The 26,622-nt window shown below is 54.9% G+C and overlaps 2 protein-coding genes across 6 annotated transcripts in view; both read left to right on the forward strand.

The window, feature by feature from the left end:
• The window catches only part of LOC119931426 (basic proline-rich protein-like), a 54,226-nt gene extending 50,421 nt beyond the window's left edge, over positions 1 to 3,805 (forward strand). The window contains exons 10-11 of the mRNA XM_038750070.1: positions 3,495 to 3,588; positions 3,721 to 3,805. Of these exons, the coding sequence (XP_038605998.1) occupies positions 3,495 to 3,588; positions 3,721 to 3,805 (179 nt within the window). The remainder of the gene's footprint in view (positions 1 to 3,494; positions 3,589 to 3,720) is intronic.
• DNMT3B (DNA methyltransferase 3 beta) overlaps positions 1 to 26,622 on the forward strand; it is a 102,994-nt gene that overhangs the window by 49,760 nt on the left and 26,612 nt on the right. For 4 of the 5 annotated variants that reach the window (XM_038750338.1, XM_038750337.1, XM_038750341.1 and 1 more), the window contains exons 2-11: positions 3,841 to 3,997; positions 6,930 to 7,030; positions 8,708 to 8,794; positions 15,465 to 15,614; positions 18,601 to 18,771; positions 18,961 to 19,119; positions 21,863 to 21,970; positions 22,157 to 22,298; positions 22,810 to 22,935; positions 26,402 to 26,446. In XM_038750338.1, coding sequence (XP_038606266.1) covers positions 3,847 to 3,997; positions 6,930 to 7,030; positions 8,708 to 8,794; positions 15,465 to 15,614; positions 18,601 to 18,771; positions 18,961 to 19,119; positions 21,863 to 21,970; positions 22,157 to 22,298; positions 22,810 to 22,935; positions 26,402 to 26,446 — 1,240 coding nt within the window. In that variant the 5' untranslated portion in view covers positions 3,841 to 3,846. The remainder of the gene's footprint in view (positions 1 to 3,840; positions 3,998 to 6,929; positions 7,031 to 8,707; positions 8,795 to 15,464; positions 15,615 to 18,600; positions 18,772 to 18,960; positions 19,120 to 21,862; positions 21,971 to 22,156; positions 22,299 to 22,809; positions 22,936 to 26,401; positions 26,447 to 26,622) is intronic. The other variant, XM_038750340.1, reaches the window with a different exon arrangement.

Below are 26,622 nucleotides of genomic sequence, written 5' to 3' on the forward strand. Positions count from 1 at the left end.
CTTTACTTCTCTGTGCCTCAGTTACCTCATCTGTAAAATGGGGATGAAGACTGGGAGCCCCCGTGGAACAACCTGATCGCCTTGTAACCTCCCCAGCGCTTAGAACAGTGCTTTGCACATAGTAAGCGCTTAATAAATGCCATCATTATTATTATTATAGAGCTCGGGTCCCGGAGTCAGCTCATGGGTTCTAATCCCGGCTCCGCCACTTGTCTGCTGTGTGACCTTGGGCCAGTCACTTCACTTCTGGGCCTCAGTTCCCTCGTCTGTAAAATGGGAAGAAGTGTGAGTCCCATGAGAGGAAGCGGGGCTTAGTGGCAAGATCCCGGGCTTTGGACTCAGAGGTCGTGGGTTCAAATGCCGGCTCCGCCAATTGTCAGCTGTGAGACTTTGGACAAGTCACTTCACTTCTCTGGGCCTCAGTTCCCTTGTCTGTAAAATGGGAAGAAATGTGAGCCCCATGAATGGCAGCGGGGCTCAGTGGCAAGATCCCGGACTTTGGAGTCAGAGGTCATGGGTTCAAATTCCGGCTCTAACAACTGTCAGCTGTGGGACTTTGGGCAAGTCACTTTACTTCTCTGGGCCTCAGTTCCCTCATCTGTAAAATGGGGCTTAAGACTGTGAGCCCCCCAAGGGACAACCTGATCACCTTGTAACCTCCCCGGCGCTTAGAACAGTGCTTTGCACATAGTAAGCGCATAATAAATGCCATTATTACTATTATTACTACTATTATGCGGGGTGGGGACTGTGACCAAACTGATTAGCTTGGATCTACCCCAGCGCTTAGAACAGTGCTTGACACGTAGTAAGCGCTTAACCAATACTGTTGTTATTATTCGTCTCTCTCTGTCACCACTGACCCCTCGCCTGAATCCTCCCTGGAACTGCCTCCCCCTCCTTATCCGACAGACACTGTCCTCGCCTCACTCTCCCCACCTTCAAAGCCCCCCTAAAACCACCTCCAGGAAGCCTTCCCTGACTAAGCCCTCTTTCCCCTCGACTCCCACTCCCTTCTGCGTCGCCCTTGGACTCGGATCTATCCCCCTTTCTAGTCAGGAGGTCTTGCCTCTCCCCCACTCCTTGCCGCCCGCCCGGAACCAAAAACGGCCCTCCAGGAAACCAGGGCAGCCTCCATTTGTTTCCAGCCTCCCTTCCTCCCTCCCTCCCAGGAGGCCGAGAGCCCTTCCCCCAGGCTGGAGCGCCGGTGCGTCGGAAAAGGCCTAGGGCCGCCACTTCCTGTCAGGCCTGGGAAACCTCAGACCAGGCCGGGAAGAGACATGCCACAGACCCTGAGCCTCCCTCTCTTTCTTGCCCCTTCTCCCCACAGTCTCCTTTTTCTCAGCCTCCCTCCCTCCCCTCCTCCTCCTCCTCCTCAGCCTCCTCCCTCTCATCTCCTCCTTGGCCTTCTCCCCTCGGCCTCCATCTCCTCCTCTTCCTCCCCTCTTCTAGGCCTTATCCCTGTCATCCTCCTCAGCATCCTCCCTCTCATCCTTCTCTTCAGCCTCTTCCGTCTCATCCTTCTCTGCCTCCTCATCCTCCTTGGCCACCTTCCCTCAGCCTCCCTCTCCTCCTCAGCCTCTTTCCCTCACAGCCACCTCCCCGTCCTTCTCTTCCTCAGCCTCCTCCCTCTCATCCTCATCCTCAGCCTCCTTTCTCTCATAGCCACCTTCTTCTCTTCCTCATCCTCCTCCCTCTCATTCTCCCCCTCAGCCTCCTCTCCTCCTCTTCCTCAGCCTCCTCTTCTTCATCCTCCTCCTCAGCCTCCTTTCCCTCATAACCACCTCCTTCTTTCTTCCTCATCCTCCTCCCTCTCATTCTCCCCCTCAGCCTCCTCTCCTCTTCCTCAGCCTCCTCTTCTTCATCCTCCTCCTCAGCCTCCTTTCCCTCATAACCACCTCCTTATTTCTTCCTCATCCTCCTCCCTCTCATTCTCCTCCTCAGCCTCCTTTCCCTCATAACCACCTCCTTCTCTTTCTTCCTCATCCTCCCTCTCATTCTCCTCCTCATCCTCCTCCTCTTCCTCACCCTCCTCCCTTTCATTCTCCTCCTCAGCCTCCCCTCCTTTTCCTCATCCTCCTCCCTCTCATCCTCCCCCTCAGCCTCCCCTCCTTCTTTTCCTCAGCCTTCTCTTCTTCATCCTCCTCCTCAGCCTCCTTTCCCTCATAACCACCTCCTTCTCTTCCTCATCCTCCTCCCTCTCATCCTCCTCCATAGCCACCTCCTTCTCTTCCTCACCCTCCTCCCTTTCATTCTCCCCCTCAGCCTCCCCTCCTCCTCTTCCTCAGCCTCCTCTTCTTCATCCTCCTCCTCAGCTTCCTTTCCCCCATAGCCACCTCCTTCTCTTCCTCACCCTCCTCCCTCTCATTCTCCTCCTCAGCCTCCTTTCCCTCATAGCCACCCCCTCCTCTTCCTCCTCCTCCTCCCTCTCATCCTCCTCCTCAGCCTCCTTCCCCCCATAGCCACCTCCTTTTCTTCCTCAGCCTCCTCTTCTTCATCCTCCTCCTCAGCCTCCTTTCCCTCATAACCACCTCCTTCTCTTCCTCATCCTCCTCCCTCTCATTCTCCTCCTCAGCCTCCTTTCCCTCATAGCCACCTCCTCATCTTCCTCATCCTCCTCCCTCTCATCCTTCTCCTCAGCCTCCTTTCCCCCATAGCCGCCTCCTTCTCTTCCTCAGCCTCCTCTTCTTCATCCTCCTCCTCAGCCTCCTCTTCTTCATCCTCCTCCTCAGCCTCCTTTCCCCCATAGCCACCTCCTTCTCTTCCTCATTCTCCTCCCTCTCATTCTCCTCAGCCTCGTTTCCCTCACAGCCGCCTCCCCTGAGCCTCCCCCACCTCCTCTCCTTCATCTTCCTCCCTCTCATCCTCCTCACAGCCACCTCCTTCTCTTCCTCAGCCTTCTCCCTCTCCGCCTCCTTTCCCTCACAGCCCTCAGCTGTGGAGGATGGAGGGGGAGCCCGGCCTTCTCCATCTCCGCCGGGAGATGGGGGCCGGGATTGAGGGGTGTTTGCCTGGGTAGAGGGGTCCCAGAGAGGTGGGTTATTGTGGGGGGGACCTCAGCCCCCATCCCCATCTCTCTGGGACTTCTGACAAGTTCCCGAGGCGGGGGTCCGAAGGAGAGGATGGGGTTTGTTTGGGGGTGGTGGTCCTCCAAGCCCCCCGACTTTCCCTTCATGCAACCGGCCCCAGCTGGAGGCAGCAGGCGAGGAGGAGGGGGGTAGATGGGGAGGAGCGGATGATGGACGGGAGCGAGCCCCAACGGGAGCCGGAGGATGGGCCAGGGAGGGGCTTCTGCTCCCATGGAGACGGGAGAAGCGGTTTCTGTCCTGGAGGTTGGGGGGGCGGGGGGGAGAGAAAGAGAGAAAGAGAAAGAAAGAGAGAAAGAAAGACAAAGGGTCAGGAAATCAGATCCCCCTCCGGGCCGGGGGCAAGGGATGGGGGGGTGGGGTCCGTCCGGGATTATTAGGGGAGGCCGGAGGCCACCGACCCGACAGGACCCGGGCATCGCTTCAGCGTCTCATTGTCTGAAGTGGAGGTCTATGAATGGGACGCCCCGAGGCCGCGCTTCTGGGGGCACAGGGGGCAAGGGTGGGGGGCGTCACCGTGCCCATCCCCAGACCTTGGGGGTCCCCACCTCTGTCGGTCAGGTGGAGCCCGGGGGGCTTCTGGGGTCCCCGATGTCCAACCGAGGCTCGACGGAGGCTCTTCCGGCCTCTGAAGGCGGTTCCACAAGGGATTCTGGGAGGGGGAGAGCTCGGGCCTCTGGGAGATTCCCCGTCACCCCCCGGGGTCTGGTCCCCCCTGAAACCTTCTCACCTGCCCCCCTTCTCTTTCCTCCAGGCCGCCATGAAGGGAGGGAAACGAGACAGACGGGACCGCAACGGGGTGACGGACCTGGGGTTCGTCAACGGGGGCGACCGCCGAGACCCCCACTCCGACTTCCAAGACGCGCCCTCGCCCCCCGTCCTGGAAGCCATCGGTGGTCCTGACGTCAGAGGTGGGTCCCGTTTGGCCCGAGTTGGGGTTGGGGGGGTTCGCTCAGAATTCGCTTCTGGACCCATTGGCCTGTGGGCACCGGGAGGATGGAGAGGCCAGTTGGTGAGTGAGGCGTGAGTTTTCTTGGTTCGCGGGGGCTGAGGTGCTAATTTTAGGATTTCTGGGGAGGGGGTCGTCAGGCCCTGGCGAGGGGCGAACCATCGGGGTGAGGCGAGGATAATTGTCTCCCCGTCGTGAGGGTCTCTGGAAGTTTTAAAACGGCCTTTCTTCAATCGATCGCTCAATCGGTGGCTGTTTCACCTGCTGTGAATCGTGTTTTCATTCATTCAGTCGTATTGAGCACTTACCATGTGCACAGCACTGTACTAAGCGCTTGGGAAGTACAAGTTGGTCCCAAGCGCTTAGTTCAGCGCTCGGCACAGAGTTAGCGCTCAAGGAGTGCCACTGATTGATGCTCAGATCAGGTCTACTGATTCTAGTAGACTTCCCAAATGCTTAGGTCAGGGCTCTTCACACGGTAAGCATTTGATAAATACCATCGATGCGGGGATCTTAATGTAAATGGATAAAGGACAGATGAGGACGTAAGTGTTGTGGGGTGAATAAAGGGAACGAGTCAGGGCGATGCAGGAAAGGAGTGGGAGAAGGGGAAAGGAGGGCTTAGTCAGGGAAGGCCTCTTGGAGGAGGAGGATGTGGCCTTTCAATAAGGCTTTGGAGGCGGGGGAGAGTCCTCGTCGTCCGTCGGATTTGAAGAGGGAGGGCGTCCAGTCCAGAGGCCGGTCGTGGGTGAGAGAAACGAGACGGAGGGCCAGGGAGGAGATTGGCATTAGAGGAGCCAAGTGTGTCGGCCGGGCTGGAGTTAGACGGCCGGCGAGGTGAGGTAGGAGGGGGCGAGGGGGTGGACGGCTTTAAAGCCAACGGCGACGAGTTCCTGTTTGATGAGACCCTGGAGGGTCTCGGAGTGGCTATGACATAAAGGGTTTGGGTCTTGCTGGGGGACGGACTCAAATCAGTCAAGAATACAAGGTGATCAGGTTGTCCCCCTTGGGGCTCCCAGTCTTCATCCCCATTTTACAGATGAGGTCACAGAGGCCCAGAGAAGTGAAGTGGCTTGCCCAAGGTCACACAGCTGACAAGCGGCGGGGCTGGGATTTGAACCCACAACCTCTGACTCCCAAGCCCGGGCTCTTTCCACTGAGCCTCTATCTATCTATCTATCTATCTATCTATCTATCTATCTATCTATCTTTCATCTATCTACCTATCTATCTGTCCATATCTATCTATCTATCTATCCATCTATCTATCTATATCTGTCTATCTATCTAATCTATCATCTATCTAATCTATCTATCTATCTATCTATCCATCCATCCATCTATTCTCTATCTATTGGAGAAGCAGCGTGGCTCAGTGGAAAGGGCCCGGGCTTTGGAGGTCATGGGTTCAAATTCCGGCTCCGCCAACTGCCAGCTGTGTGACTTTGGGCAAGTCACTTCACTTCTCTGGGCCTCAGTTCCCTCATCTGGAAAATGGGGATGAAGACTGTGAGCCCCATGTGGGACAACCTGATCGCCTTGTAACCTCCCCAGCGCTTAGAACAGTGCTTTGCACATAGTAAGTGCTTAATAAATGCCATTATTATTACTATTATTATTACTGATAGTGTATCCATCAACCAAAGGTATTTATCGAGTGTGTGCAGAGCACTGTACTAGGCGCTTGGGAGAGTCCAGTACAGCAGAGTCAGTAGGTAAGATCCCTGCCCATGAGGAGCTGGGTTTGTAGACGTGATTGGCTAATGTGTGTGGTTCTGGTGTACTGCAGCAACGTGAGAAGCAGCGTGGCTCAGTGGAAAGAGCCCGGGCTTTGGAGTCAGAGGTCATGGGTTCAAATCCCGGTTCCGCCAATTGTCAGCTGTGTGACTTTGGGCAAGTCACTTAAGCAGCGTGACTCAGAAACAGCGTGGCTCAGTGGAAAGAGCCCGGGCTTTGGAGTCAGAGGTCATGGTTTCAAATCCTGGCCCCGCCAACTGTCAGCTTTGGGACTTTGGGCAAGTCACTTCACTTCTCTGTGCCTCAGTTACCTCATCTATAAAATGGGGATGAAGACTGTGAGCCCCCCGTGGGACACCCTGATCACCTTGTAACCTCCCCAGTGCTTAGAACAGTGCATTGCACATAGTAAGCGCTTAATAAATGCCATCATTATTACTTAACTTCTCTGTGCCTCAGTCACCTCATCTGGAAAATGGGGACTGTGAGCCCTCTGTGGGACATCCTGATCACCTTGTAACCTCCCCAGCGCTTAGAACAGTGCTATGCACATAGTATGTGTTTAATAAGTGCCATTATCGTCATCATCATCATTCTGGGACAGTACCTGATGGGGGAAATCAAGCCCTAAGGCTGCTGGAGGGGGGCTTGAACCCCATTAGATTGAGAAGTAGTGTGGCCAAGTGGATAGAGCCCGGGCCTGGTAGTGAGGACCTGAGTTCTAATCCCGGCTCTGCCACGTGCCTGCCGTGCGACCTTGGGCAAGTCACATCAGGGGCCTCAGTGACCTGGAAAATGGGGAAGAAGACTGAGAGCCCCATGTGGGATGGAGACCGTGTCCACCCTGGAACAGTGCTCGGCTTATAGTAAGTGCTTAACAAGAATCAAAATGATGATTTATTGAGCGCTTCCCGCATGTGGAGCACTGTACTGAGCGGTGTAAATAATAATAATGATGGCATTTATTAAGCGCTTACTATGTGCAAAGCACTGTTCTAAGCGCTGGAAGTCCAGTCCAGCAGAGTTGGCGGGGGCGGGGGTGGGGGTGGGGTGGCGTCTCCCTGGGCTGGCGATGTGTTGGGGGTCTCAGAATGTGGGGTGAGGGTGGTTGGGTCAGGAGCCCGGCCTGACTTTGGGGAGGGGGCTTCTTCCCACAGCGCCCACTCACCTCGAAGACGGCCCAAGCGGCGGGAGCAGAAGGCTGAGGAGGGGGCAGGCCCACAGAGACTCTTCCTGGGCCCTTGGCTACTCGGACGGGGTGCGTACCTGTTACTTGCCTCCATCCTCCCTTTCCCTCCCTCTCCTTTCCCGTTCCCTACCTCTCCTCCCTTCTTTTCCCTTTCCCTCCCTCTCCTTTCTCTTGCTCTCCCTCTTCTTTCCCTTTCCATCTCTCCTTCTCTCCTTCCCTCTCCTTCTCTCCCTTCCTTTCTCCCTCCCCATCCCTCAGTCTCCTCTGTCCCTCCCTCTTTCCCTCCTCTCCCTCCCTTTCCCTCCCCTCCCTCCCTACTTCTCTCTCCCTTCCCTCCCTCACTCTGCCCCTCTCTCCCTCCCTGTGTCTTTCCTCTCCCCCCTCCTCCTTTCCCTCCCTCTCTCTCCTTCTCCCTCTCTTCTCCCCTTCTCTCCCTCCATCTTTTCTCTTCCTGTCTACCTCATTCCCATTTCTCCTTCCCTCCTCCTGTCTCCCTCCCCTCTGTCCCTCTCTCCCTACTTCTATCTCCCTCCCGTCCCCCTTCCCTCTTCCTTCCTCTCCCTCTTTTCCTTCCTCTCTCCCTCTTTTCCTTCCTCTCTCCCTCTTTTCCTTCCTCTCTCCCTCTTTTCCTTCCTCTCTCCCTCTTTTCCTTCCTCTCTCCCTCTTTTCCTTCCTCTCTCCCTCTTTTCCTTCCTCTCTCCCTCTTTTCCTTCCTCTCTTCCTCTTTTCCTTCCTCTCTCCCTCTTTTCCTTCCTCTCTTCCTCTTTTCCTTCCTCTCTCCCTGTTTTCCTTCCTCTCTCCCTCTTTTCCTTCCTCTCTCCCTCTTTTCCTTCCTCTCTCCCTCTTTGCCTCCCTCTTTCCCTCCTTTCTTCCCTCTCCTCTCTTTTCCCTCCCTCTCTATTCTCCTCTCCCTTCTTCCCTATCTCCCTTTCTTTCCCCCATTAATCCCTCCCTCTTCCTCTCTTGCTACCTCCTTTTCTCTCTCCCCCGCCTTCAGTCTTCTCTCCCTCTCCCTCCCTCTCTCATCTCTGTCAACCTTCCTTTCTTTCCCTCCCCTCTCCCCCCATCTCTCTGTCTCCCATCCCTTTCCCGCCCTAAGGACAGGAGCTCCTAAAGGCTATCCTGGGCCCTGCGGGGATGAGGGATTGTGATTATCTCCATTTCACTAGGTTGTGGGGAGGAACCAGCCAGACTGTGTGACCCTGGGACCAGTCACTTAATCTCTCTGGGCCTCAGTTTCCTCATCTGTAAAATGGGAGTCCCCCTTAGCCTGGAAGCCCCATGTGGGATGGGGATTGTGTCTGACCTGCTGACCCCGTGTCCCCCACTCCTCCCCGAACGCATAGCGCCGCGTGTAGCACACACCGTTTCACAAAGCAGCGTGGTTCAGTGGAAAGAGCCCAGGCTTGGGAGTCAGAGGTCATGGGTTCAAATCCCGGCTCCACCACTTGTCAGCTGGGTGACCTTGGGCAAGTCACTTCACTTCTCTGGGCCTCAGTGACCTCATCTGTAAAATGGGGGTTAAGACTGTGAGCCCCGCGTGGGACAACCCGATCACCTTGTATCCTCCCCAGCGCTTCGAACAGTGCTTTGCACATAGTAAGTGCTTAACAAATGCCATTATCATTATTATTGTAACCTCCCTAGCGCTTAGACAGTGATTTGCACATAGTAAGCGCTTAATAAATGGTGTAAAAAAAAATAACCCCCCTAACTCTCAACGGATTCTCGCCCCCTTCTCCACAGGACCTGGTGGAGGACAGGGAGATGTCGGAGCTGGACGTGATGCCCAAACTGTTCAGGGAAGCCAAACTGCGGTCTGAAAACCCAGCCGTAAGTGCCACCCCCCTGCCCCCGTGCCCTCCTTTGCCCACCACGGGCCCCCTCAATCAATCAATCAATCAATCAATCGTATTTATTGAGCGCTTACTGTGTGCAGAGCACTGGACTAAGCACTTGGGAAGTACAAGTTGGCAACATATGCCCTCCCGCCAGCACCCGTGGGCCCGGTGGAGGCCGGCCTCCAGTCGGCGGATGAGGGAGGCCTTACCTCAGGGCGCCATTTGCATTCAGGAGCTAAAGAAATAGCCAGGCCCAGTGGGCAGAGGGACTGGGATCGATTCCCGGCCCAGCCCCCTTATCTGCTATGTGACCTCCGTCAAGTCCCTTCACTTCTGGGCCTCATTTGCCTCATCTGTAAAATGGGAATTCCAATTCATTCAGTTCAGGAGCTAAAGAAACAGCCAGGCCCAGTGGGCAGAGGGACTGGGATCGTTTCCCGGCCTGTCCCCTTATCTGCTATGTGACCTCAGTCAAGTCCCTTCACTTCTGGGCCTCATTCGCCTCATCTGTAAAATGGGAATTCCAATTCATTCAGTTGTATTTATTGAGCGCTTACAATGTGCAGAGCGCCGGACTAAGCGCTTAATTGTTTCCGCCCGGTTTCGAACCGGGGACCTTTCGCGTGGGAGGCAAACGTGATAACCACGATGCTGCGGATACCTATAACATGAAGCAGCTGTGGCTTAGTGGAAAGATCATGGGCTTTGGAGTCAGAGGTCAGGGGTTCGAATCCCGGCTCTGCCACTTGGCAGCTGGGTGACTTTGGGCAAGTCACTTCACTTCTCTGGGCCTCAGTTCCCTCGTCTGTAAAACGGGGACTAAGACTGTGAAGCCCCATGTGGGACAACCTGATAACCTTGTATCTTCCTCAGCGTTTAGAACAGTGCTTTGCACATAGTAAGCGCTCAACAAATACCATCATTATTATTATTATAACACCTATTCTCCCTTCTTCCAACCAGGATGGGGAATGTATCTGATCTGATTATCTTTTTCCTGCCCTAGGGCTTGGCACATACTAAGCACATAATAGCATAATAATAGTAGCTTCTTAAGCGCTTATTAACAATATAATGTTCATAGCATAATAATGGTGTCTATCATTATGTTATCATCATTATCACCACCACATCATATATTATCATATATCATATATTATTATATAATTAGCATATATTACTAAAGCTTGGCATAGTGGAAAGAGTCCGGGCCTGAGGTAGAAGGACCTGGGTTCTAATCTTGTTTGCTGTGTGACCTTGGGCCAGTCACTTCGCTTCTGTGCCTCAGTTCCCTCATCTGTAAAATGGGGATGAAGTCTGTGAGCCCCACGTGGGACAGGGATTGTGTCCTACCTGACAAACTTGTACCTATCCCAGCGCTTAGCACAGTGCCCGGCATGTAGTCAACACTTAACAAGTGGCCATTTAAGGACAGAGGTAGCCGTAGATAGAGGGGCTGGGGGGAGAGGGGAGATGAATCAGGGAAAGCCTTCTGGAAGAGGGGGGATTTTAGGAAGTCCGAAGGGGCATTAGGCAGGAAGACTGGGAGGGAGAGGAGAGATGAATTAGGGAAGGCCTCCTGGAAGAGGTGGGATTTCAGGAGGGCTAAAGTGACAGTAGACAAGGGGACGGATGGGATAGAAAGATGAATCAGGGAAGACCATCTGGAAGAGGTGGGATTTCAGGAGGGCTGAGGAGAAAATAGACGAGGACTGGTGGGGTAGGAGAGATGAATCAGGGAAGGTCTCCTGGAAGAGGTGGGATTTCAGCAGGGCTGAAGAGAAAATAGACGGGGACTGGTGGAGTAGGAGAGATAAATCAGGGAAGGTCTCCTGGAAGAGGTGGGATTTCAGCAGGGCTGAAGAGAAAATAGGGACTGGTGGGGTAGGAGAGAAGGATCAGGGAAGGTCTCCTGGAAGAGGTGGGATTTCAGGAGGGCTGAAGAGAAAATAGACAGGGACTGGTGGGGTAGGAGAGATGAATAAGGGAAGGTCTCCTGGAAGAGGTGGGATTTCATGAGGGCTGACTGGACAGTAGACAAGGAGACTTACGGGGAGAAGAGATGAATGAAGGAAAGCCTCCTGGAAGAGGAGGGATTGTAGGAAGTCCGAAGGAGCATTAGGCAGGAAGACTGGGGGGGAGAGGAGAGATGAATTAGGGAAGGCCTCCTGGAAGAGGTGGGATTTCAGGAGGGCTAAAGTAACAGTAGACAAGGGGACGGATGGGATAGAAAGATGAATCAGGGAAGACCACCTGGAAGAGGTGGGATTTCAGGAGGGCTGAGGAGAAAATAGACGAGGACTGGTGGGGTAGGAGAGATGAATTAGGGAAGGTCTCCTGGAAGAGGTGGGATTGCAGGAGGGCTGAAGAGAAAATAGACAGGGACTGGTGGGGTAGGAGAGATGAATCAGGGAAGGCCTCCTGGAAGAGGTGGGATTTCAGCAGGGCTGAAGAGAAAATAGACAGGGACTGGTGGGGTGGGAGAGATGAATCAGGGAAGGCCTCCTGGAAGAGGTGGGATTTCAGCAGGGCTGAAGAGAAAATAGACAGGGACTGGTGGGGTAGGAGAGATGAATCAGGGAAGGCCTCCTGGAAGAGGTGGGATTTCAGGAGGGCTGACTTGACAGTAGACAAGGAGACTGACGGGGAGAAGAGATGAGGGAAAGCCTCCTGGAAGAGGAGGGATTTTAGGAAGTCCGAAGGAGCATTAGGCAGGAAGACTGGGAGGGAGAGGAGAGATGAATTAGGGAAGGCCTCCTGGAAGAGGTGGGATTTCAGGAGCGCCGACTTGACAGTAGACAAGGAAGTACTTCCCAAGTGCTTAGTCCAGTGCTCTGCACACAGTAAGCACTCAATAAATACGATTGAATTGAATTGAAATTGGAGTGGCAGACAAGGGGACGGGTGGGGTGGAAAGATGAATCAGGGAAGACCACCAGGAAGAGGTGGGATTTCAGGAGGGCTGAAGTGGCTGTAGACAAGGGGACGAATGGGGTGGAGAGATGAATCAGGGGAGGCCTCTTGGAGGAGGTACTGTTTCAGGAGGGCTGAGGTGGCAGTTGATGGAGAGACGGGGTGGGGGAGAGAAATGAATCTGGGAAGCCCTCCTGGAAGAGGTAGAGAAGCAGCGTGGCTCAGTGGAAAGGGCCCGGGCTTGGGAGTCAGAGGTCATGGGTTCAAATCCCGGCTCCGCCAATTGTCTGCTGGGTGACTTTCAGTGTCTGTGTGACTGTGTGTCATTCAGTCAGTCGTACTTATTGAGCGCTTCCTGTGTGCAGAGCACTGTACTGAGCGCTCAGGGGAGTCTGCCACTTGTCCGCTGCATCACTTCACATCTCTGGGCCTCAGTTCCCTCATCTGCAAAACGGGGATGGCGAGTGTGAGCCCCACGTGGGACAGAGACTGTGTCCAACCCGATTAACTTGTGTCTACCCCAGCACTTAGAACAGTGCTTGACACATAATAAGTGCTTTACAGGTACCATAATTATTATAATTATAATTAACAGTATTTAACAGATACTTTCCCTGCCCACAACGAGCTGGGGGACCACGGGCAAGTCACTTCACGTCTCTGGACCTCAGTTCCCTCCTCTGCAAAACGGGGATGGCGAGTGTGAGCCCCACGTGGGACATCTTCAACCGCTCACTCTCCACTGGTTCCTTCCCCTCTGCCTTCAAACATGCCCATGTCTCTCCCATCCTAAAAAACCCCTCTCTTGACCCCACGTCACCTTCTAGTTATCGCCCCATATCCCTCCTACCCTTCCTTTCCAAACTCCTTGAACGAGTCGTCTACATGCGCTGCCTCGAATTCCTCAACAGCAACTCTCTCCTCGACCCCCTCCAGTCTGGCTTCCGTTCCCTTCATTCCACGGAAACTGCCCTCTCAAAGGTCACCGATGACCTCCTGCTTGCCAAATCCAACGGCTCATACTCAGTCCTAATCCTCCTCGACCTCTCAGCCGCCTTCGACACTGTGGCCCACCCCCTTCTCCTCAACACGTTATCTGACCTTGGCTTCACAGACTCCGTCCTCTCCTGGTTCTCCTCTTATCTCTCCGGTCGTTCTTTCTCAGTCTCTTTTGCAGGCTCCTCCTCCCCCTCCCATCCTCTCACTGTGGGGGTTCCCCAAGGCTCAGTGCTTGGTCCCCTTCTGTTCTCGATCTACACGCACTCCCTCGGTGACCTCATTCGCTCCCACGGCTTCAACTATCATCTCTACGCTGATGACACCCAGATCTCCATCTCTGCCCCTGCTCTCTCCCCCTCTCTCCAGGCTCGCGTCTCCTCCCGCCTTCAGGACATCTCCATCTGGACGTCTGCCCGCCACCTCAAACTCAACATGTCCAACATCTCCTTGTCTTCCCTCCCAAACCCTGCCCTCTCCCTGACTTTCCCATCTCTGTTGACGGCACTACCATCCCTCCCGTCTCACGAGCCCGCAACCTTGCTGTCATCCTCGACTCCGCTCTCTCATTCACCCCTCACATCCAAGCCGTCACCAAAACCTGCCGGTCTCAGCTCCGCAACATTGCCAAGATCCGCCCTTTCCTCTCCATCCATACCGCTACCCTGCTCGTTCAAGCTCTCATCCTATCCCGTCTGGACTACTGCACCAGCCTTCACTCTGATCTCCCATCCTCGTGTCTCTCCCCACTTCAATCCATACTTCACGCTGCTGCCCGGATTATCTTTGTCCAGAAATGCTCTGGGCATGTTACTCCCCTCCTCAAAAATCTCCAGTGGCTACCAATCAACCTGCCCATCAGGCAGAAACTCCTCACCCTGGGCTTCAAGGCTGTCCATCCCCTGGCCCCCTCCTACCTCACCTCCCTTCTCTCCTTCTCCATCGCAGCCTGCACCCTCCGCTCCTCTGCTGCTATTCTCCTCACCGTACCTCGTTCTCGCCTGTCCCGCCATCGACCCCCGGCCCCCGTCCTCCCCCGGGCCTGGAATGCCCCCAATCCCTCTGCCCATCCGCCAAGCTCGCTTTCTTCCTCCCTTCAAGGCCCTACTGAGAGCTCACCTCCTCCAGGAGGCCTTCCCACACTGAGCCCCTTCTTTCCTCTCCCCCTCGTCCCCCTCTCCACCCCCCCATCTTACCTCCTTCCCTTCCCCACAGCACCTGTATATATGTATATATGTTTGTACATATTTGTTACTCTATTTATTTATTTATTTATTTATTTTACTTGTACATATCAATTCTATTTATTTTATTTTGTTAGTATGTTTGGTTTTGTTCTCTGTCTCCCCCTTTTAGACTGTGAGCCCGCTGTTGGGTAGGGACTGTCTCTATATGTTGCCAACTTGTACTTCCCAAGCGCTTAGTACAGTGCTCTGCACACAGTAAGCGCTCAATAAATATGATTGATGATGATGATGATGACAGAGACTGTGTCCATCCAATCCGATTAACTTGTGTCTACCCCAGCTCTTAGAACAGTGCTTGACACATAATAAGCACTTTACAGGTACCATAATTATTATTATTATAATTAACAGTATTTAACAGACACTTTCCCTGCCCTCAACGAGCTGTGTGACCATGGGCAAGTCACTTCACGTCTCTGGGCCTCAGTTCCCTCCTCTGCAAAACGGGGGTGGCGAGTGTGAGCCCCACGTGGGACAGAGACTGTGTCCATCCAACCCGATTAACTTGTGTCTACCCCAGCGCTTCGAACAGTGCTTGACACATAATAAGCGCTTTACAGGTACCATAATTATTATAATTATAATTAACAGTATTTAACAGACACTTTCCCTGCCCACAACGAGCTGTGTGACCAGGGGCAAGTCACTTCACGTCTCTGGGCCGCCGTTCCCTCATCTGTAAAAGGGGGATGGCAAGTGTGAGCCCCACGTGGGAGAGAGACTGTGTCCAACCCGATTAACTTGTGTCTACCCCAGCGCTTCGAACAGTGCTTGACACATAATAAGCGCTTTACAGGTACCATAATTATTATTATAATTAACAGTATTTAACAGACTCATTCCCTTCCCACAACGAGCTGGGGGACCACGGGCAAGTCACTTCACGTCTCCGGGCCGCCGTTCCCTCATCTGTAAAAGGGGGATGGCAAGTGTGAGCCCTACGTGGGAGAGAGACTGTGTCCAACCCGATTAACTTGTGTCTACCCCAGCGCTTCGAACAGTGCTTGACACATAATAAGCGCTTTACAGGTACCATAATTATTATTATAATTAACACTATTTAACAGACTCCCTGCCCACAATGAGCTGGGGGACCACGGGCAAGTCACTTCACGTCTCTGGGCCGCCGTTCGCTCGTCTGTAAAAGGGGGATGAAGACCGTGAGCCCCACGGGAGCCAACCTGATTACCTCATAATCAATCAATCAATCGTATTTATTGAGCGCTTACTGTGTGCAGAGCACTTGGGAAGTACAAGTTGGCAACATATACAGTCCCTACCCAACAGTGGGCTCACAGTCTAATAATAATGGCATTTGTTAAGCGCTTGCTATGCGCAGAGCACTGTTTTAAGCGCTGGGGTAGACGGAAGGATATCCCCCCCAGCGCTTAGTTCAGTGCCGGGCGCGTCGTGAGCGCTTAACAAGTACGATTAGGGCCGGACCGAGTCCAGGGAGCCCAGCCCAGTCCCCGCTCACCAAGCCCTGTCCTCTCTCGATTTTTTTAGGTGAGACCCCGAGGGTCCGCAGGGAGGGAGAGCAGTCTGAGGCAAAGACCCTCCTCGCGCGTGTTCTTTCAGGCCGGGCCCGCAGTCCACGGCAGGAGACGCAGAGCGGGCATCAGTCCGGAGACCCCCAAGGACCCCCCGCCCATCCGGGTTTGTTTCCATCGGAGACCCCAGTCCGGCTTTCCGGCCGGGGCCGCCTCCGCCGCTCCACTGGACGCTCCCCGCGGGGCGGGGCCGGGCCCACGCCTGGCTCTGTCGGACGCGCCCCGGCGCTCAGTACAGAGCCCTGCCCGCAGTGGGCCCTCATTCATTCATTCAATCATACTTACTGAGCAGTGGGCCCTCATTCATTCGTTCAATCGTATTTATCGAGTGCTTACTGTGTGCGGAGCACTGTTCTAAGCGCTCGGGAAGTACAAGCTGGCAACATATAGAGACGGTCCCGACCCACCAGCGGGCTCGTACAGAGCCCTCGGTGGGCGTTTAATAAATACTGTTGATTGATGGGTAAGCAGCTTGGCCTAGCGCTTTGCACATAGAAAGTGCTTAACTTACTATGCACTGTGGCTCAGTGGCTTTGGAGTCAGGTCATGGGTTCAAATCCCGGCTCCGCCAATTGTCAGCTGGGTGAGTTTGGGCGAGTCACTTCACTTCTCTGGGCCTCAGTTCCCTCATCCGGAAAATGGGGATGAAGACTGTGAGCCCCCCGTGGGACAACCTGATCACCTTATAACCTCCCCAGAGCTTAGAAAAGTGCTTTTCACAGAGTAGGCACTTAATAAATGGCATTATTATTATTATTATTATTAACGAATGCCATCATCATTATTGTTATTAGTGGAAGGAGCCCAGACTTGGGAATCAGAAGGAGCTGGGTTCTAATCCCGATGCCGTCCCTTGTCCACTGTGCGACCTTGGGCAAGTCACTTCTTTTAGAGAAGCAGCGGGAAGAGCCCGGACCCGAAAATTAGAAGGACCCGGGTTGGCTGTGTGACCTTAGCCCAGTCACTTCACTTCTTTTAGAGAAGCAGCGGGAAGAGCCCGGGCCTGAAAATCAGAAGGACCCAGGTTGGCTGTGTGACCTTAGCCCAGTCACTTCACTTCTTTTAGAGAAGCAGCGGGAAGAGCCCGGACATGAAAATTAGAAGGAGCCGGGTTGGCTGTGTGACCTTAGCCCAGTCACTTCACTTCTTTTAGAGAAGCAGCGGGAAGAGCCCGGGCCTGAAAATTAGAAGGACTCGGGTTGGCTGTGTGACCTTAGCCCAGTCACTTCACTTCCTGTAGAGAAGCAGCGGGAAGAGCCCGGACCTGAAGATTAGAAGGACCCGGGTTGGCTGTGTGACCTTAGCCCTGTCACTTCACTTCTTTTAGAGAAGCAGCGGGAAGAGCCCAGAGCTGGGAATTAGGAGGACCCGGGTTGGCTGTGTGACCTTAGCCCAGTCACTTCACTTCTTTTAGAGAAGCAGCGGAAAGAGCCCGGACCTAAAATTAGAAGGACCCGGGTTGGCTGTGTGACCTTAGCCCAGTCACTTCACTTCTTTTAGAGAAGCAGCGGAAAGAGCCCGGACCTAAAATTAGAAGGACCCGGGTTGGCTGTGTGACCTTAGCCCAGTCACTTCACTTCTTTTAGAGAAGCAGCGGGAAGAGCCCAGAGCTGGGAATCAGAAGGCCGCGGGTTCTAATTCCGGCTCCGCCCCTTGTCGGCTGTGTGACCTTGGGCAAGTCACTTCTCTGGGCCCCAGTTCCCCCATCTGCAAAGTGGAGATCCAGTCCCTGTTGTCCCTCCTTCTTAGACTGGCAATCCCATGTGTAATGGTGATGATGTCATATTCACCCCAGAGCTTAGTACAGTGCTCACTCATTCATTCAGTCGTATTTATTGAGCGCTTCCTGTGTGCAGAGCACTGTACTAAGCGCTTGGGAAGTCCAAGTCGGCAACATCTAGAGACGGTCCCTACCCAACAGTGGGCTCACAGTCTAGAAGGGGGAGACAGACAACAAAACAAAACATGCGGAGAGGTGCTCAGTACATAGTAAGCACCACAAATACCACAATTCTTATCATCATCATCATCCTCCCAGCTCCGCCCTGCGTGACCTTGGGCAAGTCACTTCCCTTCTGGGCCTCAGTTCCCTCGGCTGCAAAATGGGTTTTCAAAACCCACTCTCCCTCCTCTCTAGCCTGAGAGCCCCATGTGGGACCTGCTAATAATAATAATAATAATAACGGCATTTATTAAGCGCTTACTATGTGCAAAGCACTGTTCCAACCTGATGATCTGATCACTCCCTCAGCGCTTAGTACAGTGCTTGGCACACGGTAAATTCTAAACCAATGCCCCGGTATTATTATTATTATTATTATTGAAGACCAGGCATCGCCCACTGGGAAAACGGTCCGCTTCTCCCCACCCCGTCCCCGAGGTAGGAGGGCCACTGTGGCTGTGACAACTGTCAATCAACTGTATTTATCGAGCGCCTGCCGTGCGCAGAACGCTGTGCTGAGCGCTTGGGCGGGCAGTGTATTATAGCCCCTCGAGGAGCTCCCAATCCATCCGTCAATCGGGAGTATTTCCTGAGCATCCTCCGGATGCGAGAGGGCTAGTCCGACGAAGTCCGTAGACCCGATCCCCGCCCCCGGGGCGGCCGACTTCCCTGGTTTTCCTCCTCCTCCTCCTCCTCTGGTTCTCCTGGTTTTCCCTCCGCTGGCTCTTCGGACTCCCGGAATCTTCTCCGTCTCTCCCCACATCCCGACCCTAAGACGGCAGCCCCCCTCTTCTTCCTCCGTCTCGGAGAGGGAGACGGGACGCTGTCGAGGTCAGGGAGCGGGATGGAATCGCGCGCCGTCGTCTTTCCCCCCCAGCGAGGATCTCGTCGTGAGAGGATCGCGTCCGTCGCCCCCTTTCCCGCCTCCGCCACTCCCCGCCGAGCTCTTCCGCTTCCTGCCGGCCGCCAGGCTTTCTTTCCGCGTCTCCCTTCTCCTCCTCACGCCTCAGCCGCGCCTCCGGCCCACTCGGTCGCGTCCGCCTTCCGAGGACTCCGGGAAGGGGCTTGGAGGGAAGGTGGGGGGTGGGTCTTGCCCGCTTCCCGGTTTTCCCCGCCCCTCCGGCATTCCCGGCTGTGTGTCCCCATCCAGGTGACGAGGAGGCGGGCGGCGGGGGCGGTCCAGGTTCCGGCCGGGAGCAGCTGCCCCCTCATCGACCTCACGGAGGAGGACGAAGAGCCGAAGGTGTCCTCGCTCCGCAGCGCAGACGGAAAGACTCAGGAGCCCGGGAGCCGGGAGCCGGCCGATCCAGGGGAATACCAGGTCCGGCGGGGTCTTCCCGGTGTGGGGGGCGAGGGATTAAGGGAGTCTCGATCTCCTCTCCTCCCTCCTTCGGGATCCAAGAATCCTCTCTGCCTGGGACTTGGGGGCGAGACCGCGGGCCTACTGGAAAGCGTCTACTCCGAGCCTCAGTTTCCCCCTCGGTAAAGTCTCATCTCTCCCCCTCTCCAGGATGGGAAGGAATTTGGAATCGGCGAGCTGGTCTGGGGGAAAATCAAGGGGTTTTCCTGGTGGCCCGCCATCATCGTGTCCTGGAAGTTGACGTCCAAACGGCAGGCCATCTCCGGGATGCGGTGGGTTCAGTGGTTTGGCGATGGGAAATTCTCCGAGGTGAGTTTCGGGGCTCCCAAGTTCCGCTTCTTCCCCTCTCGCCCACCCTCCCGCCCCCCAGCCATTATTATGATTTTTATTGTCAATCAATACCACCGACCGATTGATAGAGCGGGGAAGGAAGGCCGGGGGCAGAGCCTCAGGCCTGGAGTGAAAAAAAGACCACCCAAACTGTACTTCTATTAAAATGTACATCGTTCTTTTATTTGAAAATAAAATAAATAAATAAACTTGTACTTCCCAAGCGCTTAGTACAGTGCTCTGCACACAGTAAGCGCTCAATAAATACGATTGAATGAATGAATGAAAGCAAATAAAATAAAAGCACCAGTACCATCCCCAATCTCTGCTTTCCCCAGTGCTACACAGCGACGGTACTTGTTTATTCATCCGTTCACTCAGTCGTATTTCTTGAGCCTATTGAGCGTATTTCTTTCCGACTGTGAGCCCACTGTTGGGTAGGGACCGTCTCTAGATGTTGCCAACTTGTACTTCCCAAGCGCTTAGTACAGTGCTCTGCCCACAGTAAGCGCTCAATAAATATGATTGATTGATTGAGCGTCCTAAGCGTTAGGGAGGATAAAAGATAAGCAAGCCCCTCACGGGGCTCTCGGGCTAACTCCGAGGGAGAGCAGGGATCGAATCCCCATTCTGCAGATGAGGAAACTGAGGCCCAGAGAAGTGAAGTGACTTGGCCAAGGTCACCCAGCAGACAGGTGGCGGAGCCGGGATGAGAACCCACGTCCTTCCGACGCCCGGGTCCCGGGCTTTTTCTGTTAGGCCACGCTGCTTCTCTAGAGAAGCGGAAAGAGCCCGGGCTTTGGAGTCAGAGGTTACGGGTTCAAATCCCGGCTCCGCCACCTCCCACACGGAGACACACAGAGAAGTGAAGTGACTCGCCCAAAGTCACACAGCCGACAATTGGCGGAGCCGGGATTTGAACCCATGAACTCTGACTCCAAAGGCTTTGTCCTTCCCAGGCGCTTAGTTCAAATCCCGGCTCCGCCACACATCAGCTGTGGGACTTTGGGCGAGTCTTACCTCCTTCCCTCCTACCCCATCTTACCTCCTTCCCTTCCCCACTGCACCTGTATATATTGTATATATGTTTGTACATATTTGTTACTCTATTTATTTTACTTGTACATATCTGTTCTATTTATTTTATTTTGCTAGTATGTTTGGTTTTGTTCTCTGTCTCCCCCTTTTAGACTGTGAGCCCACCGTTGGGTAGGGACTGTCTCTATATGTTGCCAACTTGGACTTCCCAAGCGCTTAGTCCAGTGCTCTGCACACAGTAAGCGCTCAATAAATACGATTGATGATGATGATGAGTCACTTCACTTCTCTGGGCCTCAGTTCCCTCATGTGGAAAATGGGGATTAAGCTGTGAGCCCCCCGTGGGACAACCTGATCACCTTGTAACCTCCCCAGCGCTTAGAACAGTGCTTTGCACATAGTAAGCGCTTAAAAAATGCCACTTAAAAAAAGGGAAGGGACTCACCCAGGGTCACAGAGCAGACAAGTGTCAGAGCAGGATTAGAACCCAGGTCCTCCTGACTCCCTCCGATTTCCCCTGAAAAATGGAAAATCCCCCCGTGGCAATTCTCCCTCGTGGCCAATAGGGGGAACCCCAAGGGCACCCCGACACGCAGGGAAGTGACTTAACCAAGGTCACACAACCAACAGAGGGGCAGAAGTAGGATTAGAACCCAGGCCCTTCTGACTCCCAGAACTTTGTTTTGTCTTCTGTCTCCCCCTTGTAGACTGTGAGCCCGCTGTTGGGTAGGGACCGTCTCTAGATGTTGCCAACTTGGACTTCCCAAGCGCTTAGTACAGTGCTCTGCACACAGTAAGCGCTCAATTAATACGATTGATTGATTGATTACAGTGCCTGGCACTGGGGTAAATCCAAGCTCATCATCTTGGACACAGTCCCTGTCCCACACCGGGCTCCCAGTTTTAATCATCATCATCATCATCATCATCAGTCGTATTTATTGAGCGCTTACTGTGTGCAGAGCACTGTGCTAAGCGCTTGGGAAGTACAAGCTGGCAACATATAGAGACAGTCCCTACCCAACAACGGGCTCACAGTCTAAAAGGGGGAAACAGAGAACAAAACCAAACTCAATGTCTGGCACATAGTAAGTGCATAACAAACACCACAATTATTATTATTGTTATTAATCCCCACTGTTACCCTGTGGGTTTCCTGATCAGAAATCTAATCCACTCCTAAACTATTTGTTTCCATTCATTCATTCATTCATTCATTCATTCAATCGTATTTATTGAGCACTTACTATGTGGAAAGCACTGTAAAAAGTGCTTAGCACTGTACTACAGCATCATCAATCGTATTTATTGAGCGCTTACTATGTGCAGAGCACTGTACTAAGCGCTTGGGAAGTACAAATTGGCAACATATATATTGGCATATTAACATATTGGCAGCATCTGACATTTTAATCCCCATTTTACAGATGAGGGAACCGAGGCCCAGAGAAATAATAAATCATTGTGGTATTTAAGCGCTTAGTATGTAGCAGGCACCGTACTAAACGCTGGGGTGGGCACAGGCGAATCAGCCTGTCCCCCGTCCGAGCGGGTCTCCCGGTCTGAGCCAGCCGGCTTGCTGTGGGCCGGGAATGTGTCTGTCTGTCGTTCAGTTGTCCGCTCCCAAGCGCTCAGTACAGTGCCGCGCGCACGGTCGGCGCCCAGTAAGTCACGTCCTGTCCAGGTTTCGGCGGACAAGCTGGTGGGACTCGCGGCCTTCAGTCAGCACTTCAACGCAGCCACTTTCAACAAGCTGGTGTCTTACCGCAAGGCCATGTTCTACGCCCTGGAGGTGAGGAGAAAAGGCTCTGGCATCCTTTGGGGCGGGATTCCCAGCATCCTTTGGGGCGGGATTCCCAGCATCCTTTGGGGCGGGACTCCCGGCATCCTCCGGGGTGGGAATGCCAGCATCCCAGGTGGGGACGGGACACTAAAACACCGATGGACTCCCGTCTTCCCCCTGGCATCTCCCCCACAGGTGGCGAGGAACCGTGCCGGGAAAACCTTTCCCGGCAGCGCCGGGGATTCCCTGGAAAACCGGCTGAAGCCGATGGTGGATTGGGCCCACGGGGGCTTCCAGCCCATGGGCTTCGAGGGGCTGAGACCCCCCAAGACCTCAGGTGGGGGCTGCCTTTCGTTCATTCGTGCTGTCGTATTTATTGAGCGCCTACTGCGTGCAGAGCACTGGACTAGGCGCTTGTCTCGGGCTCTGTCGGATGTCATGGCGGGAGGTCAGAGGTCAGGTGGGGGGCCTGCAGATCTGCAGTGCCTCAGTTTCTCTGGATTTCCCCAGCCTCCTGTGAGAGTCTGTATCTTCCCGCCCGTTTCCCTGCCATCATTATTACGCCATATCATGCCATCATTATTATTATAGAGAGCACCTACATTGTGTACAGAGTCAAGCTAAGACTGCCCTTCCCTCTAGGGGCTTCCAGTCAATCAACCAATTGATTAATTACTCCGGGGTGCAGAGCACTGTACTAAGCGCTTGGGAGAGTCCACCCCTGGCGGACATGTTTCCCTGCCCCCAAACCATCCGGGGCCGATCGGGGCCTTGTAGTGAGCACCCCCCCGGCACGGGCCCGGCTCTGGGGTGCCCGGCGTTGGCTAGACGGAGCGCTGTCCTTGCAGAGAACAGAGCGCACAAGTCCCGCCATGCCGACTCGGCCGTCGTGGAGTCCTGCCCCCCGAGCAAGAGGCTCAAGACCAACCTGTGTAACAACGGCAAGGAGCGCGCCGAAGAGGATCGGAGCCGAGGTGCCCGGGGAGGATGGGGGTGGGTGTTCGGTGGAGGATCGCGAGTCGGGGTGTCTGGGGGAGGAAGGGGTGGCCGAGGAGAGGACTGCCACTTCTCGGAGGCGAACTAACTCTGCCCACGCTTTTCTCTCTCCCAATAAACACACTCCCACCCTCCCCGATACTCCCCACAAAACCCAGAGCCCCCCTGCTCGCACGGAGAAGATGGAGCGAGCTTCCCCTTCCCGCCTCTCCCGCGGTTCCCCCAAGGCCCTTGGCCAAAGCTTCTTCTGGGCCCGGTCCGCCTGAGGCCCCGAGGATGCTCTCCCGTCTCTTGGAGAAGATGGAGCGAGCTTCCCCTTCCCGCCTCTCCCACGGTTCCCCCAAGGCCCTTGGCCAAAGCTTCTTCCGGGCCCGGTCCGCCTGAGGCCCCGAGGACGCTCTCCCGTCTCTCGGAGAAGATGGAGCGAGCTTCCCCTTCCCACCTCTCCCGCGATTCCCCAAGGCCCTTGGCCAAAGCATCTTTGGGGCTCTGTCTGCCTGAGGCCCCGAGGATGCTCTCCCGTCTCTCGGAGAAGATGGAGCGAGCTTCCCCCTCTCTCAGAGAAGATGGAGCAAGCTTCCCCTTCCCGCCTCTCCTGCGATTCCCCCAAGGCCCTCAGCCAAAGCTTCTTCGGGCCTGAGGCCCAGAGGATGCTCTCCCGTCTCTCGGAGAAGATGGAGAGAGCTTCCCCTTCTCTCGGAGAAGATGGAGCGAGCTTCCCCTTCCCGCCTCTCCCGCGATTCCCCCAAGGCCCTTGGCCAAAGCTTCTTCCAGGCCCAGTCCGCCTGAGGCCCCGAGGATGCTCTCCCGTCTCTCGGAGAAGATGGAGCGAGCTTCCCCTTCCCGCCTCTCCCGCGGTTCCCCCAAGGCCCTTGGCCAAAGCTTCTTCCAGGCCCAGTCCGCCTGAGGCCCTGAGGACGCTCTCCCGTCCCTCGGAGAAGATGGAGTGAGCTTCCCCTTCCCGCCTCTTCCACGATTCCCCCAAGGCCCTTGGCCAAAGCTTCTTCCGGGCCCAGTCCGCCTGAGGCCCCGAGGACGCTCTCCCGTCTCTTGGAGAAGATGGAGCGAGCTTCCCCTTCCCGCCTCTCCCGCGATTCCCCCAAGGCCCTTGGCCAAAGCTTCTTCCAGGCCCAGTCCGCCTGAGGCCCCGAGGACGCTCTCCCGTCTCTCAGAGAAGTTGGAGCGAGCTTCCCCTTCTCGCTTCTCCCGCCATTCCCCCAAGGCTCTCAGCCAACTTTTTCGGGGCTCAATCCGCCGAAGGCCCGGAGGACACTCTCCCGTCTCTCGGAGAAAATGGAGCGAGCTTCCCCTTCCCGCCTCTCCCGCGGTTCCCCCAAGGCCCTTGGCCAAAGCTTCTTCCGGGCCAGTTCCGCCTGAGGCCCCGAGGACGCTCTCCCGTCCCTCAGAGAAGATGGAGTGAGCTTCCCCTTCCCGCCTCTTCCACGATTCCCCCAAGGCCCTCGGCCAAAGCTTCTTCGGGGCCCGGTCCACGTGAGGCCCGGAGGATGCTCTCCCGTCTCTCGGAGAAGATGGAGCGAGCTTCCCCTTCCCGCCTCTCCCGCGATTCCCCCAAGGCCCTCGGCCAAAGCTTCTTCGGGGCCCAGTCCGCCTGAGGCCCGGAGGACGCTCTCCCATCTCTCGGAGAAAATGGGGCAAGTTTCCCCTTCTCTCGGAGAAGATGGAGCGAGCTTCCCCTTCCCGCCTCTCCCGCGATTCCCCCAAGGCCCTCGGCCAAAGCTTCCTCGGGGCCGGTCCGCCTGAGGCCCGGAGGACACTCTCCCGTCTCTCGGAGAAGATGGAGCGAGCTTCCCCTTCTCTCGGAGAAGATGGAGCGAGTTTCCCCTTCCCGCCTCTCCCGCGATTCCCCCAAGGCCCTCGGCCAAAGCTTCTTCGGGGCCCGGTCCACCTGAAGCCCGGAGGACGCTCTCCCATCTCTCGGAGAAGATGGAGCGAGCTTCCCCTTCTCTCGGAGAAGATGGAGCGAGCTTCCCCTTCTCTCGGAGAAAATGGAGCGAGCTTCCCCTTCTCTCGGAGAAGATGGAGCGAGCTTCCCCTTCACGCCTCTCCCGCGATTCCCCCCAGGCCCTCGGCCAAAGCTTCTTCAGGGCCCAGTCTGCCTGAGGCCCGGAGGACGCTCTCCCCTCTCAGGACAATCCGAACGCCATTATTTCTCCCGATCGTGAATATTCATCAGCCCCGCGGCCGTCTCGGCCACCCGTTATCATTAATTCTTTTAGCGAGGGGACTCCACCGGCTGGGATAAAATGGCAGCTCCACTGGGATTGGTGTGGAAGGAATCCGTAAATTAGAAGGGGGATGCATGTAGGCCGAGGGGAAGGCTCTCAAGGCTCACTCAAATCCAAAAAGATGCCTGGAAGGGGGTTTCTTTTCATAAATTTGTCCTTTTTTGTAATGGTATTTAAGCACTTACTGTGTGCCGGTCACTATTCTGTGAAGCAGCGGGGCTTAGTGGATAGAGCCCGGGTTTGGGGGTCAGAGGACGTGGGTTCTAATCCCGGCCCCGCCACTTGTCTGCTGTTTGACTTTGGGCAAGTCACTTTGTTTCTCTGTGCCTCAGTGACCTCATCTGTAGAATGGGGAGGAAAACTGTGAGCCCCACATGGAACAACCTGATTAGTTTGTATCTACCTCAGCGCTTAGGACAGTGCTTGGCACTTAGTAAGCGCTTTACAGACAACCTGATCACCCTGTAACCTCCCCAGCGCTTAGAACAGTGCTTTGCACATAGTAAGCGCTTACCAAATACCGTCATTATTATTCTGTTATTATCACAGATACCATCATTATTATTCTAAGCGCTGGGGTGGATACAAACAAATCAGGTTGGACACGGTCCCTGTCCCACGAGCGGGCCCGTCTTCCACCACATTTTCCAGATGAGGGAACTGAGGCACAGAGAAGGGAAGTGACTTGCCCAACAGCGCTTGGAACAGTGCTTCGCACATAGTAAGCGCTTAACAAACGCCATCATTATTATTATTATTAAAGTGACCCAGCGGGCACTTTTCGTGAGGGGTTCACTTTGCTTCAGTCGTTCTCCATCATTATTATTATTATTAAAGTGACCCAGTGGGCACTTTTCGTGAGGGGTTCACTTTGCTTCAGTCGTTCTCGGGGACTGGGGCTGGAGAGACACAGAGATAGAAGGTAGGGACAGAGACAGAGAGGGTAGAGAGATAAGAGACTGAAAAGGAGAGGGGAGGGAGGGAGAGAGGAGAAAATGATGGAGAGATAGAGACAATGAGAGGGAGAAGGTAGAGAGACAGAAAAAGGGAGAGGGTAGAGAGACGGAGGCTAGAGAGACAGCAAGAGGAATGTAGAGACACAGAGAAAAAGGGAGAAGGAGCAGGAGAAAGCAAGGCAGTCAGCGGCTGCTGGCTCTCCCTGAAGCCGTTTTCTCCCCGTCTCTGTCCCTGCCAACAGAACAAATGGTGTCCGACGTGACCAACAACAAGAAGTGCCTCGAAGGTAATGGTTGAAATCCCCAACGGGCCGGGTCTCAGCCTGAAAAAAGACTCAGCCAGATGGCCGTGGCCTCGGGGTTTTGGGCCGGCAGCTGGTCTGGCTTCGCCCCTACCCCCGGGAGCGGGGGGAGTGGCCCCCCTGGGCATCTACCTGGGTCCTGGGCCACCCCCGTGTTGAGG

This window comes from Tachyglossus aculeatus, chromosome 8 (assembly GCF_015852505.1).
Source record: "Tachyglossus aculeatus isolate mTacAcu1 chromosome 8, mTacAcu1.pri, whole genome shotgun sequence".
NCBI classification, from domain to species: Eukaryota; Metazoa; Chordata; class Mammalia; order Monotremata; family Tachyglossidae; genus Tachyglossus; species Tachyglossus aculeatus.